The sequence below is a fragment of the Aptenodytes patagonicus genome, chromosome 2, assembly GCF_965638725.1.
Source record: "Aptenodytes patagonicus chromosome 2, bAptPat1.pri.cur, whole genome shotgun sequence".
NCBI lineage: Eukaryota > Metazoa > Chordata > Aves > Sphenisciformes > Spheniscidae > Aptenodytes > Aptenodytes patagonicus.
This window is the reverse complement of record NC_134950.1, coordinates 24186677-24205184: the sequence shown is the minus strand read 5'-3', so window position 1 is coordinate 24205184 and position 18508 is coordinate 24186677. Positions and strand designations below refer to the sequence as shown.

The 18508-nt window shown below is 38.6% G+C and overlaps 1 protein-coding gene across 5 annotated transcripts in view; it reads left to right on the top strand.

Annotated features, from left to right (window-relative positions):
- Positions 1-18508, top strand: part of VPS13B (vacuolar protein sorting 13 homolog B) — a 497028-nt gene that overhangs the window by 458481 nt on the left and 20039 nt on the right. For all 5 annotated transcript variants that reach the window (XM_076329345.1, XM_076329347.1, XM_076329346.1 and 2 more), the window contains exons 44-56: positions 266-421; positions 1764-2027; positions 2182-2265; positions 2433-2608; positions 3112-3282; positions 3946-4147; positions 5156-5344; positions 5769-5915; positions 7026-7309; positions 8860-8987; positions 9594-9793; positions 12323-12441; positions 13637-14460. In XM_076329345.1, coding sequence (XP_076185460.1) covers positions 266-421; positions 1764-2027; positions 2182-2265; positions 2433-2608; positions 3112-3282; positions 3946-4147; positions 5156-5344; positions 5769-5915; positions 7026-7309; positions 8860-8987; positions 9594-9793; positions 12323-12441; positions 13637-14460 — 2944 coding nt within the window. The remainder of the gene's footprint in view (positions 1-265; positions 422-1763; positions 2028-2181; positions 2266-2432; positions 2609-3111; positions 3283-3945; positions 4148-5155; positions 5345-5768; positions 5916-7025; positions 7310-8859; positions 8988-9593; positions 9794-12322; positions 12442-13636; positions 14461-18508) is intronic.

The following is an 18508-nucleotide window of genomic DNA, read 5'->3' as shown; positions in this document are numbered from 1 at the left end:
TGTGCTGGTTTTTTACCATCCTAAATACACTGTTACACAGGTAATCTTTAGAAATGCATGATGCAGAGCCACCTTACAGTATTGTTGATTCTTCTGTTTGTATCTGCAATCACAGAATGAGTGGATCATTCAGAGAACTGGTGTGCTTAGCATTGCTGAGTTTTAAACACAAGAATATTTGTCTGTCATGGGAATTCCTATCCTACTGCAAGGCTTTTTTTTTTCCCCCAGTTATGTATTTAAGTAGTAATTGCTTTCTTTCCAGCTGTTACACATCTGTATTGAAGGCTGGGGAAACTGGCGGTGGTCTGAACCATTCAGTGTGGACAATACAGGGACCTTTATTCGTACTATTCAGTACAAGGGCCGGACAGCATCACTTATTATCAAGGTTCAGCAGCTCAACGGAGTGCAAAAGCAAGTATGTATTTGATCCAGTTTGGAAAAAATAACATGAGTAACTTAAACTGTTATGTATTAATGAATTAGTCACCTTATTATTTATTCTCTCCTACTGGGATCTGCAAAAAAACAAGTATAACAGTCTTCTGGGGGCATTTTTGAGAGTTTTTACAACTCTCTTCTTCGCTTTGGTAAGGATCTTAGCATTTAAAAGCTCAATTACCACCACATATTTTACATGTTCCAGTAAACATCCCTTTGCGTGGTTTGTAAGTTCTGACAGTGCTAAGTTACACAATCTTTTGCATATTTTAAGCTCTTGAGAAGCAGAATTCTGTTTTTTTTTTTAAGAAATTGTTCATACCTTATTCTGCGTTGTAATTCAGGCCCTTCTATTGTTAAAAGAGAAAGAAGTAATGATCAAATTAACATTTGAAAATGGGCTGCTGTGCAGTAACTTTTCACATACTATCTTTGTAAAGAGATCTGTAATAACACTGCAGTCATTCTGCCTGCGTTGGCGGAAGCCAGAGCATGTGGTGGACATAACATGTTCAGCTCATGGATATGGCAGAGTGCCTTACGTTGCGCAACTAAAATACAGCTGATCAGACAAGAACAGTGCCTGGCATCACTGAAAGCCCTGCTGAGATTTTGCTTGGTAGATTGTAGCTATGGTGTGCGCCCTCATTAATGAAAAGCAAATGAAGATGGTTGTAGCAGGGATACACGTGGAATGCTGTTCCTTGGTATAGCTTAGAAAAAGTCAGACACATGTTCTATGATAAACAATTCATGTGTGATGGACAGCAACAACTCTGAGTCTAATTTGGTCATTTCCTAGGTGGGTGCACTTAAATACAGAAATATGGCACAGCCATTTAATGGAATTACAAGCTTTAAAACAGCAAACATACTGAAAGGTCTGGATCACTGGATTGTGATGGGAATGTAAGGTGTCAGTAGAAAGCTTTCTTCTGAAGTACATCACTGTGTCTGCTCAGAAAGGGCTCAGCATTCAGACACCATCACAGTACTCTTAAAATCCAACCAGAGCTATGTCAGCTGTGGGCAGTACTGCTGAGTTCAGTAGGAACGAAAGTGGATATGTTACATGTTTCTTTCAAGCCCGGATACTGCTTTAGCAATATTTCAAGCATTTTAATGCCTAGGTTTCTATGAAATTGCACATACGTTTGGCCAATAAAAATAATGTTTTACCATTCACTGCCTTCAGCAGTGCTTGGGAAAACCTAAAATAGGGAGATTATTCTTGTACAGGTTTTCACTCTATAATTCAATTTTGACCTTTCTTTTTCACAATTGTTTATATATGAGCTGCATATTTTTGTGTGTTTTAGATCCTAATCTGTGGAAGACAGACAGTCTGTAGTTACCTTTCTGAAAGTATTGAACTGAAAGTGGTTCAGCATTACATTAGTCAGGATGGACAGGCCGTTGTTAAAGAACACATCAACTGCCTTGCAGCCAAGCAGAAGTTGCCTTCATATGTCCTAGAAGACAATGAGCTCACTGAGCTGAGTGTGAAAGCTACAGGAGATGAAGACTGGTCCCGAGACGTATGTCTAAGTTCTAAACATACAGAACACAGCACTGTCATTCAGGTATGACTAGAAATAGGCATATGGAATATAGCATAAAAAATGTCTGAGAGAACTGGGGACTTTGCGTTTAGACTTCTATTTGATATGATGAAATGTTGAACGTTATCATCCTGAAATAATTTTAGTGTAATGCTGCTGATCTCTCTGCATACAGGTACCATCTTCAAAGAGTTCAATTACATATGTGTGGTGCACAATTTTGACTTTAGAGCCCAACTGTCATGTGCAGCAACGATTAGTAAGTACATTTAATGTCTCTGAAATCTAAATGTTTATGCCTTACATGTCATATAATAAATTAAGGGCAGAATGACCCACTTTAAATATTTATTAATAGCTTGTTTCAACAGTTGTAATACTGGAATAAAATTAGCCTTAAAGTGGTATATTCTTTTCTTTTTGTAGATTGTTTTCAGCCCTCTTTTCATTGTAAGGAGCCATCTTCCAGACCCAATTATCATACATTTAGAGAAAAGAAGTCTGGGACTGAATGAAATGCAAGTGATTCCAGGGAAAGGACAGGAGAAAGCACTGCAAAATATAGAACCTGATCTTACACACCACCTGACATTTCAAGCCAGGTAAAATTCTCACTTTCCTTGAAAATGGTTCATTTGTACGGAAAAGAAGGAATAATTTACACTTCAATTTCTGGTGCATTTTTTCCAAGACAATGGCATATGCAGAGGAGATACAACAGAACAAGCATATGTGGCCTGAAATGATATGGTAGGAAATATTACATTTGATATAACTATCCTAAGCGCATTGGCATTTGTTTGCTTAAGCAGTCCACGTTTTTGTGTTTTGAAAAATAAATTCATAAATGATCTGGAAATGTTTTTTGAGAATACTGAAGAGTTTCTAAGGTCTCGGACACAAAAGTCATTACAGTGTCATAACAAATTCATGCATGTCAGTTAATGCTCAGGAATGTGTTAGACATCGTAACTTGATTCATCCATGATTACCTTGAGAGTGTTCCTACGGCAGAGTATGCTTAGAAGGCTTCATTAAAGAAAATGTTAGTGCTACTAATGCTTGATCTTGTTGTGTAAGTGACTGAATCTGTTTTCAATGACAGGGAGGAAGATGATCCATCAGAGTGCGCAGTCCCTATCTCAACCACGCTAATTAAACAGATAGCGACTAAATCCCATCCAGGTGGCAATGTCAACCAAATACTGTCCGAGTTCTATGGCACTGCTAATCCTCCCCAGCCTGCATGGCCATATAATAGGAAGGATTCAGACAGGTAATTCTTTGCTAAACCTTCTTCATGGTGGTTGTGTTGCCTTTTCAAATAAACTGAAATCACGTTCAAGAAGACTGTATGTGATCAACATTGAATATGTTTTCAGTAATTACATGATTGCTGTATGTAAGCTGCAGAATCTGTTGCAGGTGGGAAAAAAGTGAGGTCAGCCTAGGGGCTGCCCTTGATTACACTGAGAAGATTGCGTCAGCAAGGATTAAAAAAATGGAACCAAAAAAAAAAGCACCTTCTTTAGCTCTAGAGGCCGTTGTTTATTCAGTAGCTGTGTGTTTCAGTATAGAAACAGGGAGTTGCTGTAGGAGGAGTTGCTGAGAAAAAAAAAAATGGAAAAGTGATCTTATGACTACAAAAGTCACAGGTTTAGTTCCGAAGGATAGTGGTAATTTTGTTAAGGTGTTTCTTCAATTGACCCAATTTAGGTTTAGCTTATGAAGTTAAAAATATGTCTTTATAGCCTACATTTAGCTAGATCTGTCCGAAAGCATCTCAGTATGTTCCAGAATGATAAGGTAAGAGGAGATTGTTTTTCTATTTCAAAACCAGAAAAGACTTGCAAATTTCTGAAAATGACAGCTTATCATTTGTAATCTTGAATTCATTATTCCTTTGACTTTCTCTTTTTGTTTATTTGTTTTTGAACAGCAATGAACAACTCTCCCAGTGGGATAGCCCAATGCGGGTAAAGCTGTCAGTGTGGAAACCGTGTGTTAAAACTCTGCTGATAGAACTCCTGCCCTGGGCTTTGCTTATCAATCAGTCCAAGTGGGACCTCTGGCTATTTGAAGGAGAGAAGATCATTCTTCAAGTACCTACTGGGAAAGTAATTATACCTCCCAACTTCGAGGTAACTTTGCTATTCACGTTAACAGGCACAGTTCTGCTAAACATTCTGATTCTGAAGAATGGTTATTAATCCAGATGATTCCCACTTTCCAGTCACTGTGTCTATTAGTCATATGATGAGGAGCAGAAATAACAACAGAAATTTGCCACGCTGACTGAGCCACTGAGTGGGTAGCATGACATACTTGATAGCAATGTCTGAAGAACAACATGTCTTAAAGATGCATAGTTAAATATTGTTTGTGAGACACTGTAGGAAGAAGACCTGCATGCCATCTGATTCAGCAGCCTTCTCTCCTTCCTCCCAATTCAGCCAATGAATCCGCAACATGGGCATAATGTAGCAGCCCAAGTAAATTGCTATAAAGGCCAAATACAGACTTTGGCCCATGCTCTGCCGACCTGTCACTTGGGAAGTGTGTTGACCACAGTAGCAAAGCTGACAGCCTGGAAGGAATGTTTGGTTTGGGAGTGGTTTAGGTCAAGTTGTTTCATAGCTCGTATGCTACCAAGAAAGGTTTGATAATGAGATATGGTGAATTATGAACAAGGAAGATTCTTTAGGATGCCTGCTTTCCTTAATTCAGAGCTTTATGTAATGGATCTTCTCACATACCTTAGCTTGGCCATGCACATGCTTTTTTATTACAACCCCAATATTCTTTATTTGTGAAAGAATTAAAATAATTTGATACAGCAGCTTGTCAATTCCAATTGGACAATCTGATACTTCCTGTTCATTTTGCCATCTTTTTTTTCCCCCATGTATGTCTGTTAATAAACAAAAGGTCTGCCTATTAACATGTCTCAGTGAGACTGGTCTTGATTCCACCATGAGGGTCAGTCCCATATCTGCGTTGTGGTTTCATCTATCCTTGTACCACATAGAAAGTATCAGAGGGAGAAAGGGAGGAAATGAGATTGACTTCATACTGGAAACTATGCTTAACTCTAGTAGAAGTGTATCGGAACTGTCAACAAGTGATAATCAGTCATTTTTCACTTGCAGGAAGCTTTTCAGGTTGGAATATACTGGGCAAACACTAATACTGTGCACAAATCAGTGGCAATTAAACTGGTTCATAATGTGACGTCCCCGAAATGGAAGGATGCCGATAATGGGGAAGTAGTAACATTGGACGAAGAAGGTTTTGTTGAAGCTGAAATAAAACTCGGTGCTTTCCCAGGTCATCAAAAGGTTAGAAGAAAATTATTATGATTTATAACTTTATCATTTAAAAAGAAAGTCACGTAGCAGATGAAAACAATCAAATGTATGCAGTGTGAAAGCTCCTCCCTAATTATGTTAATACATGTAAAACATAATGAGAGTGTAAACAATATATGAAGTATAATTTAAAGAATTAGATTGCCAAAAACATTCTGCCCAACTCATCAAGATAATACAATATCTGCTGGAAAAAGAATTAATGAATTCTCAGTCTTGTTTGGAAAACATTGACAGATGCAACTTCAAAAGTATGTGATGTGGCTCCAGTTACGAAGTGCATGAATACAGGCAGGATTTCCACAGTTAAAAAGAAAATGGCAGTTCTGTCACTCTGTTCAATACCTTTTGTGGTTTTGTGTGTGACCTCATCATAGTTTTTATTATTTTACAGTTGTGTCAATTCTGCATTTCTTCGATGGTTCGACAAGGTATACAAATTCTACAGATAGAAGATAAGACAACATTAATCAATGATACATCATATCAAATCTATTATAGGCCACAGCTTTCTATTTCCAAACCCCACTCAGGAGAAGAGGTAAAGCACTGTGGAAACTGTTTTTGTTTGTCATCTGCGATACATGGGTGTTTAGATTTGTATGGTCTCAACTGCATATAGCAGAGCTTGAACAGAAATCCTTAGACGTAGTAATGATAAAGTATTTTACATCATTTTAATTTAAAATACAGAATCCTGGGTAAATTCAACTCCAATAATTAACTGTGATCAGAAATCTGTGCAAAGCAGGAGATTCTTGCACATTGCAGAATTAGTTCTGCCTGTTCTCCATCTGTTCAGGCACTAATGGCCATTTCTATAAAATAGGCAGTGTAATCCGTAGTAGCTGTTGAAATTGTTCTCAGAATTTTTACTGAGTTCACGTGTAAAAGAGGTATATTGGCCTGGCAGGCTGAAAAATTTTGTTATCCTTTTGGGAAGATTCCAGTTATCTGAACAAAGCTGCAGAACTAGAGACATGCCCAAAGTTTATGTATTTCAGCAAACTGCCTCAAATCATGCATATTGGTTTTCTAATAATCACATAGTATATTTAAGAACTAGCTTACAGGAACCAAAATGTATGCATGGTCAATATATTTTAATCAACCATTTATACATATTTATTGAAGATTACATTTATAGTAAAATATGTGGAAAGAATTCTCAGGGTCAAACTTGCTAGAGGAGTTGGCAGATAAACAAATTTTTGAAGTTCCCTATTTCTGTATTCTTTTCCTTCTGCATTAGTTTTCTTCACATCAGTATCTACGTTTGTGCATCACGAATTTTGTGGCAGTCTAATGAGATGGTGAATTGGAAGAATGTTGAGGCTAAAATCCATTCTTAGTTTTTTGTCTACAAATGGATTTTCTTCTCACAGTTATGTTACAGTCATGTAACTGTTGCTTTTGGTAGAGTTATGTTGTGCAACTGAGAGTGGACTGTAGATAACTGTGCTCAGTTAACTGCATAAGTATACCTGAAGACAGAATCTGGCCAAATAGCTTTTAATGCAATGGACTTAGTGCAGCCTTTAGCTAGTTGTGGTCAATTGGCTACTTGAGACTGTTCTGTGCAAGGTCAACATGAATAAACTTCCTGTTAGGAGCCAGCATGTCGTGCTACCACCATCTTTTTTCTTTCCAGGACTTCCACTCATCAGACAGTACGGTGTTCAGCGTCAGTCCAGCTGGGGCACCACCCAGCAAGACGCTGAGCACTGTGCCCTGCTGGGACCTGATGTCGGACACCAGTCCCTTAACTTCAGGGCCACCTCTTAGTGAAAAACGCATACAGCTGAGTTTCAGTCCAGGCGGCTGCACTGGGAGTTGTGAGCTGTGGAGCCTACCAGCTGTCATTAAACACGAGTTTCCTAGACAGAGCGTGGCAGTCCCCACAGGGGTTTGTAGTGAAAGTGGATTTTGTACCAGGTACTGTATGCTGAACAGTCATGAATAATGAACTTTGCTTGTTGCTATAAAGCCTCAGCTAGTAACAAACCATAAGAGATTAATGCAAAAGTCAGAGTAACACATGCCCCCTGTATGTAAAGGCAAGTCTTACTTCAATTTAAAAATTGTTACGTTTTGATGGTTTTGATGCTTTTATTGTAACTGGTTTAATGTTATGGCCATGTACAAGTTGTACAGTTTTTATAATGTATGGGCTGCTATTTTTTTACATGCGTACAAAATAAGAGCATGAAAAGTTTATATTCAAGGTTATGGTCTCTTAATTTCTGGGTAACAATTTAAGAGTTCAAGGACAGTGAAATAATACAATACAAAAAGTTAGGTTTTGTTTATAAAAGGTAAAAATATATTTTAGTAATAATAAGAGGATAAACAGGAAAAGCAAAAAAGGGATGAAACTATTTTGAGACTACAACAAGGAAAGATTTCCAAGTTTTAAAGCTTGAAATGTCCAAATGTGCATTCCACTTACAAACAAATGCATCCAGCTAGTTAAAAATAACAGTCCAATGACTTGTCAGATGCCCAGCTTTAATTCTCAGACCTGATATCTGAATCTATTCATGCTTATGCTGGTATAAACAAGCAACAATCTGCTGAAATTAGAGAAGCTACATCAGTATATATTACCAGCCATATGATCTTTCTCTTGCCTGAAGTGCTTGATATCATTCAAACCCTCATACAGTTCCTCTACAGAGTCTAAGAGGTTATCATTGTGGATACTAAAGATTCTCACACGGACTTCAGATGAAAAAAGACTTAAAATGCGAAGAACAAGGAAAGGATTCCATATAATTCTGAGACAGGCATAGAGGATCTCATGTTCCTAATCAAATTTTCAGACTGGATTTTTAAAATCCCCATGAAGTGAAGTTTTTTCGAAATAGCCAATAAATTTGCACAAGAAAAAAAAAATTTGTGTTTATGTATGAAGACATTTTATGTAGCTAATGAGTAGAACTAAATTAGTTTATTTTCATTTTGGAAATTTATGTAGTGATGATCCATAACACTAACATTTGAAAGGGCGATAGCATTGTGGATCATTCCAGGGGAGCAGTCAGTTACAAATTTATGTGTTTGTTAAAAATATCTTTCATGTGTATCAGAGAAGTATGCGTGCAAATTCTTCTGGAAAATTTTAAAGATTTATGTTGAAAATTTGGGCCTACAATCTCATGTTTTTAATTTAATATAAATCTCTGCTGGCTAGGGCTCTCATCTTGCAAACACACGTGCTCAATTTAACTCATGAGTAGTCTCTATGAAGTGATTTCTTCTCTAACGTTGTTTTTCGTGCTATTTCCACGTGTTCTTCTGTTTAAATATAATTCTCAGAGGAGATATGTACTTGCCTAAATGTATATAAATATCTGTGGAATTGGAACTCGATCATAAAGAATCTTACAGATGCTGGTTTTGAATGTTTTTAATTGTCCGGAGTAATGATATGTAAAGATTTCATCCAAATCATGCATAATCAAATATATCTGCTTCTGTTTTAGAGCTATAGCACTGACTTACCAAGAGCATCTCGGCGTGACGTACCTAACACTTACAGAAGATCCTAGTCCTCGTATAATTATCCACAATAGGTGCTCCATTCCATTGCTTGTAAAAGAGAACTTCAAAGGTAGGCACTATGCAGTAATTAGAAACAGTGCACTGTTGTAGTATAAATTATTTTACTGTATCTCCAATACAAAGTTGAGTTCAGTATGTGTTTTGGTTATAACAAGAACTTGACGCCCTCGTAAAGTTCTATCTCAAAGTGAGAGACTCTGGAAGATACTGAAGCCTGGAAGCTAGTGGAGCTAATCATGAGGTCAGGAGTATGAACTCACATGGCTCCAGGCTTTTGGGTCTCCCTCGTTCCAGCTGTCAAGGTGACTTGGCTGTAGGAAGCTAGTAGGCAGTGGAGTTTTGTTGACATCAGTTCAATCCCATGGAACATTTACATCTCCTCAGATTTGCAAATGTAACACAAAACATATTGCCAAAATTCCAGTTACAGTATGTTAATGTAATGATCAGTGGAACATTATTTGTGTACATCTTAATGACATAAAAAAGAAAAGGAAAAAAACCCGAACTCATAAAATTCCAACCAATAGAAAAGTAATGTTTTTATTTATTAGTAATATTTCAGACAAACTTCCTCATTTGTGTAAGCATAGGTAGTTTTGATTTAATACGGGTTTTAGAAAGCCCTAATCTTGTATATTTTATAAAATTTCAGATACACCAAAGTTTGAAGTTTATTGTAGAAAGATTCCAGCTGAATGTTCAGTTCATCATGAACTTTACCATCAAGTCTCCAGCTATCCAGATTGTAAAACAAGAGATTTGTTGCCCAGCATTCTTCTGAAAGTGATGTCATCTGATGAATTAGTAAATGAATGGAGTGATTTTGTGGACATCAACAATCAAGGAACACAAGTAAATTGTTATAAACTATTTCCTAGTTCACAGCATAAGTGGTTGTCTTCCTGACCTGCACAGTATATTGTTCCTCTGCAATAAGCATATCCTTTCGGTTGGTTTGGGGGTTTTTTATTTAAGTCTTGGGAGCTCTTCTTCCTAAGTCTCTTCCTGTGGAAGTTTTAGAATACAGATTACCTTCTTCACTGGCTGTTTTTAAAAATAGCTAGATCAAAAATACAGGCTTTCTAGTGCTGAATTTTATTACTTCTTTTTAATCAACCTGGTGTTCCCTGGAAAAATCAGTCCTGAAAATTTCTGGCCCCTATAAGCAAAGAATCCCACAGGATCTAGGAAAATCCTTCTATTTGGTAACTTAGTTATCACAGGATTTTTATCTTTACATCTTGTAGGAATCATCACTGTCATTCTCCTTCTGTGTCTTCACAGAAGGCTACACATGTCATTCTAAGACAAGACAAAAAACCCCCTTTCTTTCCTTCTGTTATTTTTCTCCTGTTTTGAGGTAAATGAAAACTTCCTTGACTGGAGTAATTCTTTTTGATGGGAATTTTTTCCATCTTTGAAGTCATTAGTTTACATGGAATCAACATAAACTGCTTGGCTCTTTGAAAGAAATACTAGTTTCAGATGTTTTCCCTGGGGACCAATCACAAAATGCTCTTGATTATTGAGTGTTATGTTATATAGCAAGTAGTTCAGTTTCATTCAGCAAGCCAGTCAAGCAATGCAAGGTTTCAAATTTCAGTCATTAATGTTATGCCAGACCAGGGTTCTTTATAAGTATCTGGCTCCTAGAAGGAATTAGATGCTAAGACAACATTTGGGGATCATTGTCTACTTGAAGAACTCTTCAAATAAAAAGTGTAGCCTTCTGTTATTGAAGTTTTAGGGTTTACATGTAGAGAATTTCCCCAGGATTTCTCAGTCAGTCATTCTCTTAGAAAACTATAAATATAAGTAAATAAGGAATATGCTAATAGCTTCACATACAACTCAGTTCAGATTGTGAAATAACTGGGATTTAGAGGATCTTAGGTAATTTGTACTCTTTCTACCTAGTCACAGATAGGTGGTACTTATTCTATTAGAACGAAAATTTTATTAATTTTACTAAAATTAAGCTATTTATCTTTATCATCAGAATCATCTGAAATTGGAATTAAAATGACCAATCTTTAAGATCAATGAGGGTTTTTTAGAATAATGAGGGTGTATTGAAAATTGAGTAAATGTCCTTTTTTCTCCAATTCCATCATGCAGGATTGCGAATCTCTTTTAGATAAACCAAGGATTAAAACTGATGTATCGAAATTAGAAATTCTCCTATGTAATTCTCAGAAGAATAAGACATAATTAAATTTTGTTCATCAAATTATCTGTACAAGTTTATCATAAATAGTGTAAGGAGAATCAGTTTAAGTGCTGATTCTACTAAACTTCCAAGTGCTTTTCCTTCAGGTGACTTGTTAACAGCAGTAAAGATTCTTCAAGACAAACAACTGTTTATTTTACCTGTGCTAGCCCATTATCTTTGTGTTATTCCTTGAGTTTGCTTTCCTTTAAATTATAGCTTCTGTCATTACAATCTAGTAAACGATTGTGTTGACAGTAGCCCGACAAGAAAACAGAAGCCAGCTTGCTCTAACAAGGACTGCTGTGAGTTTTCCAAACATAAAAAGACCTTGATCTTTTATATTCTGGAAAAACACAAAACTTGCACGGAAATATTGCAGAATTAAGCTCCAAAAACACTACATCATTTCTTTAAGTAGAATATTTATTCCTAAGGACAACTTGTTCAGAATGAAAGTTTGCACATCTGTAAGCAAGACACAAACCTGTTGTCAAGTTCCCATTTTCCTGCCATTTCAGACGTTTTACGCTTTCCAATAGACTTTTGCCATTTCTTTGTGGCAGCACCTTGCTTGTGAAGGTGTGCTCACCAAATCAGTTTAGATGGCTTAAAAATGTTTTAAGTGTTGAGTTGTTAAGCAAGTCTTCATGAATCCAAAATTTTACTTATTTTTTCATCTTCGTGTGTTTTGCATCATGCTATCAGCCATTCATCTAACCAGCTCTGAGCTGGGGCATAGCAACATAATGTTAATTTAGGGGTTTGTTTTCCAGAGGAGAAGGTGGGACTTTGCAGGGCTCCAGGAATATGCCTTTCTCCTTAATTCAAAATCACAAATTAAAATTTCCTATTTATTCTTTTTTCATATAACCTCCACCCTCCCCAGCACGTCTTGCTTATTTCTGGAGAAGTTGTTTCTTACTAAAATGTATTCAGTTATACAGTTAAAGGATGAGGTGCAAATTTCATCTTGCTGTACAACTGAAATACTTAAAGTATCAGAGCTGTTATTTTCTGAAGTATTGAAATCTGTTTCTGTTTTTCCTGAACAGTATCACGGTTTGAGTAAAATATCTCGACCAGAAGGCATTAATACGATTAATTCAAATTATGATGTTGAAAATAATAATTTCAGTAGCATTCCATACATTTCTAACTCTCTCCACTAGATTGTGTTCTTAACTGGCTTTGGCTATGTTTATGTGGACATTGCCCATCAGTGTGGAACAACAGTCATAACGTTGGCCCCAGAAGGAAGAGCAGGACCCGTCGAGATCAACCTCAACAGGTACATAAAGCACATAAAAGATGATAAAAAGCATTGCCAAACAGTGCTGAAAGGTCATTTGGGTTTCTAAGCATTAACTGACTTACAAACTTTGGCTTAACTGTTTGTTTTGTTTAATACTGCTGCATGCTCTGTGGCATATGTTTAGACCATATGTTATGCTTTGTATATCACGGTTAAAAAAGGACAATCTAACATCAAAAGTCATGTCACTTTAGGGTAAACACTAGATGTCTGATACAAAAAGAAGTCCTGAGTTGTTCATTAAAAAAAGACATCTTCCATCATAATTAATTTTGAGTGTGTTCATCAGTTTAAAATGTATCTAGCTAGGTCCTGCCATCTGTAATCATACAAGCTCCTACTAAAATTGGTAGGAAGCTTGATGTGCAAGGGCTGTAGAAATAGTTTTACAGTCAGTAATTAACTGTACTTGATTATAACACTCTTCTTTAGAAGACTTCCCTACACACCACAACCTGGTCCTTAGCTCCATTCAAGTGCAATTACAACACTACCTATTTCCAAGATGCAGAATGCCTGGCCTCCAGCAGTGCTGTTACAATTAGAGTGGAATTTGTTGTACTGTTTTTAGTTGTGCTGTAATTAAGTATTAATCCCCAAGAAACTGGTCATCAGCAGTACATAATAGCCCACTTGCTAGTTAAACTTGGCAATGGGCAGTTAACACTGGAGGGGGGGAGGCCCTCAATCCCATCGGTATAAAAATGCTGTGGTGCTTTCATTGGAGGGCACTCACTGCATGTGATGTGAAATGAATTATCCATAATAGTAACTTTCAGTAGCGGCTCCCAGAAAATATTGTAACAGCTGAGGCTGTACGTGAATTATCAGAAAATTGTATTTGTTGTCTGCTTTATCTGGCTCTGTTGCAAAGCCAATAGGGAATTACTGTGTATATAGAGACATTCCTGTCCAAACTATCCTGTTGATTGATAAGAAAGAAAGAGAAACCTGGCATAGATGTGTAATATTCCATTTCTTAGAAGACCTGCTGGGTGGTACCCACTGTGGTGATTAAGGCTGCCAGATCCCATTAACATTAACAGGACTTGTACAATGAGTTTCCCATGTATTATAGAGAACATCTCTCCTGATAGCATTTTGAGAAAGCAAGATGCCAGGTGAACTCAAAATACATGAAGTAACAGAACTTCTTTTCCCTCCTGTCCAGAAGTCAAGAGCAGACCCTGTCACTGAAAATGTTCATTAGTCAGTTAAGTCTTGCTGCATTTGATGATATTACAAACCACAAAGTGTCGTCTGAACTTCTGCGTCTCACAGCAGACAATGTTTTCCTCCACATGGCCCCAGCCACCAACTACTTGAGACCCCTGTCGCAGGAGTTCCAGCGGGACGCCGTGGAAGGCCTCCCACAATTTCATTGTCTCCAAGTGTATTGTGAAGACTTGCAACTGGACAATCAGTTGTACAGCAAATCCAATTTCCATTTTGCAGTCCTGCTGTGCCAAGGAGAGAAAAATGAGACCATGCAGTGGTCCAGAGTGAACAACCTCATTGTTTGTAACAAAGATTTGGAAAGCTATAAGGAAAACTGCTTTATAAAACTCTGCATTGCTTTTACCAAGGAAGAGAATTTTGTGTTTCACGTGAATGACCTCAGCTTTGAGCTCAAACCAGCTAGGCTGTATGTGGAAGACACCTTTGTTTACTACATTAAGACTTTGTTTGATACATATCTTCCAGAAAACAAAACCGCTTGTCAGTCCATCAATACTTCAGATACTACCCTGATACTGCCTGAACAAGTGAGAGAGCATGCAAGAGCTTTAGTCAAGCCAGTGAAGTTAAGAAAATTAACAATACAACCTGTTAATCTCCTTGTCAGTATTCATGCTTCATTGAAACTGTATATAGCGTCAGATCACACCCCTCTCTCCTTCTCTGTGTTTGAGCGAGGACCCATCTTCACCACTGCCAGGCAACTTGTCCATGCCTTGGCCATGCATTATGCTGCTGGAGCACTTTTCAGAGCAGGTCAGTACTTTTCCATAACATGCAACATTTTCATTAGGTACCAGGATTCTGTGATTGTCTCTCAAGCTGAATAACCTAGATGGTAGCCATACAATTATTGTTTTCTTCAAACACTGTTTGATAATGATATTTTCAGACACCTTTCATGTCCTGCCATACGACAGAAGGGAAATAAAATGGCTGAGCAGACACTAGTGAAGATTTGTAAAGTTGTGCTAAACATTAGCCAGCCGCCTGCAGGCTTTACGAAACCCTGAACACAGCATAAAAATGTATTCTAGCTGGCTTAGATTTTGTCATTTTATATTATAGCACTAGTCAGAATCAACCCACATTCCTCACATAAACTCCCCAAAACTACATTTAATCAAATTATTCAGCCTGTTGCTCTGCATTCAGAAGTAAATTATAGCCCTGAATGTTGTTTTGTTGTTAAAACTCCTTTTGGCTGCAGTTTATGATTAGGAATCTGTCTTTCTTCATACAGCCTTCATGCTAAACTGGCACACAGATGTTTGTTGTCCTTTGATCCAAGAACTATGAAGTTTGCTGTTACTAACTTTTTTCCATATAGGATCAATAGTGAGCAATTAGTCTATTAGGTTAGCAGGTACATTCTGTTTCCCATAAATATTAATTTAGAAATAATGAAATTTGGTCTCTACTGTGTCTTAGTGTGGAACGGAATTTGTACCTGAGACAGGAGGAAGCTCCTGCATGATCCCACAAGTAAAGCAGTCCACACTGAAACGTGGGATTTATTTTCCTGCAATACTAATGGTCAGATTTTCTGAAATCCTGATGCTTCCATTTGTGCTGCACACATAGCTGCAACCTGATTTCTGTGCACAGTTTCCAAAATGGTACACATGCATTTCAGGTATTTATAAATAGAGAGATGCTGATGTGGTCTCTCACTGTATGCATACGTGACTTGCATAGCTGATTATGGCAACTGTGTACACAATTGTGCACCAGAACATTGTGCATCGATTCATTATTTTCTTGCATTATTTTGCTTGCAAAATTTGCAGGTTTTTCTTTTTACTACTTGTTTGGATTTGTTTTACAGTCAAATCCCATAGTACAATAGGGGAGATCTAGTTTCTTGCTAATTAAGAGTGAAACTGTGGCCAAATATGGTCCACAGTGTGAATGTTTCTCCCCACAACTGGCTAGGAGTGGTGATAGAAGTGGTGATAGACTGCAGCAGGAAATGGGGGTTATACTGGCTTTTCATCCTCAACATCCCAGGTGAGGCACATATGCTAGTGAGGGATTCCTGAGCCTGGTCTTGGTCTTTCCTCCTGTGCTACCCTTGCAGCGTGCAGCAGTGCACAGGCCACCCCTTGCTCTGGGCTCATGATGTTGCTGAAATCAAGCAGGTTTAAATATTAAGAAGTAAGGTTTGCTTCAGTGGAACTTCTCTTCAGGAAAATACATAAGCATATATTTAGTTACTACTTAAATCCCACTCAAAGCACTAAAACTAAAATGTATTTTTGAAAGTGGTTACCATGATTAAAATGGTGAATTGTGTTGATTAATGTTTGCTTGGGCATAGAAGATGCTTTATTTTGAAGAGTTTGTGACACTTGTCAAAAGGCTGACTGTGTCAACAAAGTTAAAAAGGAGGAAAAAATCGAGCAAAAAGCTTTATATGGTCTGCAAACCATGAGTCCTCTCCTCACCATCACGTGAGTTACACTTCTTGGATTGGTCTCTTATGGAAGAGGACCTGACTTTCCTGCATTTTAACCACATTAATCTGCAAAACGAGGGGTTGTTTGACCCTGCTTCTGCTCACCACTGCCCCATGCATAGGTCAGTGTAGCATCTGCACAAACAGCATTCCCATACAGCTTTGCCTTACGCTCCAAGCAGGATATAGTCTCATTTTGCCCTTAGCTGTGTGCAAGACCATTGCTGCCCTGTGGGAGGGGGCAGGATTTGCCCCAAAGCCTGCTAAAGGGAGCGTATCAGGCTGCCCCATATGTTGCAAAGGAGCGGCCAGAATCCGTGTCTCGTAAGCAATGAATGGGGCTGGAGAGATCTGTTCAAATATGCTGATTAGCGTTGCTTGTCTCTAATTAGCAAAACTTGCAATGGAAATCTCCCATCCTTTTCTAATTAAGTTGGCTTCTATTTAGAAGTTAATAAAATTCTATTTAAAAATATTACTGGTATTAGCCAGATCTAACTCTATAGTTGCCTATAAAGAAAATGCAGTGGATCTCTGCTAGTATAGTCATAATCAGTGGATATAATTCCTAAGCATACTTTGGGAAATGATAACCTGACATAATACTATATTTCTGCAAAGTAAAATGCAGCACAGAGCTTGTGAATTGAGGGATTATTCCTGATTCATCATTTTCCTATTCCCAACTTACTCCCACGCCTTCCTCCTTGGGTTGAGTGGTCCATGCCAGCAGTGAGGAGCCATTAGTTTTGCTCTGAGCATTGGCCAAGGAGGGTCACCCTTGCTGCAGGTTGCACGTTCCTCCCGTGCGCTCTCCAAGGGGGAGCATGCTTCTTCCAGAGCTTCCCAAAACTGACAGCCCACAGGCCAGGCCAGACTGCAACAGCCCATCCCCGGGATACCAGCCAACCCCTCAGCTTTGTGTTTAACTGGTTTCATTCCTGGTTTTAATCTGGTTTTCATTCCTGAACATGCTGGCTGGCCAAACAGGTGAGTGAGTGGAGTTGGAGTCTCTCGTGTCCCAGCCTGGCGGTGCCTGCAGGGCAGCAAGGCATTAATCCGCGGTGTTGTGCAGCCCCTTTCCATCACCTCATGTCGTCCCATCACTGCCTCAGGACAAGGAATGCCAAGGACATTTGGAAAAAACAAAAAAAAGGCTGTTTGTAAGGGATTATTGCAACATTATTGATCAGAAAAAGCAGAAAGAGCATCTCTTCCATCTGTACGCACCTCCCCGCCCCTCCAGCTTTTCATCACTTCACACAGTGGCAAGGATAATTTGTTAAAAATACTACAGTGAGAGAGTCACAGGCCCAGCCTGGAGCACTGGCTTCCCCTGGTCCCCGGCAGGGAAGGACTGCCAGGGGGACGCTCCTCTCCAGGGCAGGCACCGCGGGGCCACAGCGCTCATTGCCGCTCTGCTCATCGCGTTGCCAGTAGTACTTGTTTTTTGTTTTCATAGTCCATCCCACCCTCTCCCTTATGTCCACTGTGGTTCCTGCTTTTTATACTACATGAACTGGAGTTCTCAACCTGCCAGGGCTGAAATGTGGGACAGATTCAACAAGAATAATAGATTTTCCAGGAGCTTACAATGATAGTATGAGATTAATTCATTTCATATGAGTAACATTTTCTCTTCTGTTCAGTTTCATGATTCAGCCTTCCACAGGAGTGACTGGGAGGGGTTACTAGAAAACAAGAAAAGCATCTGGATAGCAGGAGTTTGCAGTGATGAGATGGGAATGAGGAGGGCAGCGCAGATCAAGGGCCCTCGACAGGAGAGCAGGAGGCCAATCTGTCCATCTTTCAGTCTCCTGGCCCTGCCGCGACTTGTGTCACTCTGATGGTGCCAGTTGAAATTCATGGTACTGGGGCTCAAAGACCAGGCAGTTCCCGTTTAATGTTTATTGCCGTTTCTGAATCGCTCTCTCTGGGCTGCCGAAAAAAAAGTTATGCAGCACTATTTCCCTAATAAATCTGCTGCCAACCAGCCTGAGAAAGACAAGACCTGCAAACAGCGTTCCAGCAACAGATTGCTGTGCGCTCAGCCATCCAGCAAGCTGCTGGCAACCCTGCGTTTATATAGGAAACCAGATCTGCAGATACCTCTCCTGGGATATGCATAAGGAATACTCCCCTATGAGTAACCTAATCAGCATGTAGATGTCATTGCTGTTTACACAACTGTACTGAGCAAAAGACATTTGTCTGGCTTTCACTGCACTCTGAAAGAAAATGATCAGCTTAGAAAGGTTGGGGTGGATTTAAAATAACTTCTTAAGCACTTGTCAAAAATCTGCATCCCCTTTCCTAACACTCCATCAAGCAATTGACCTCCACACT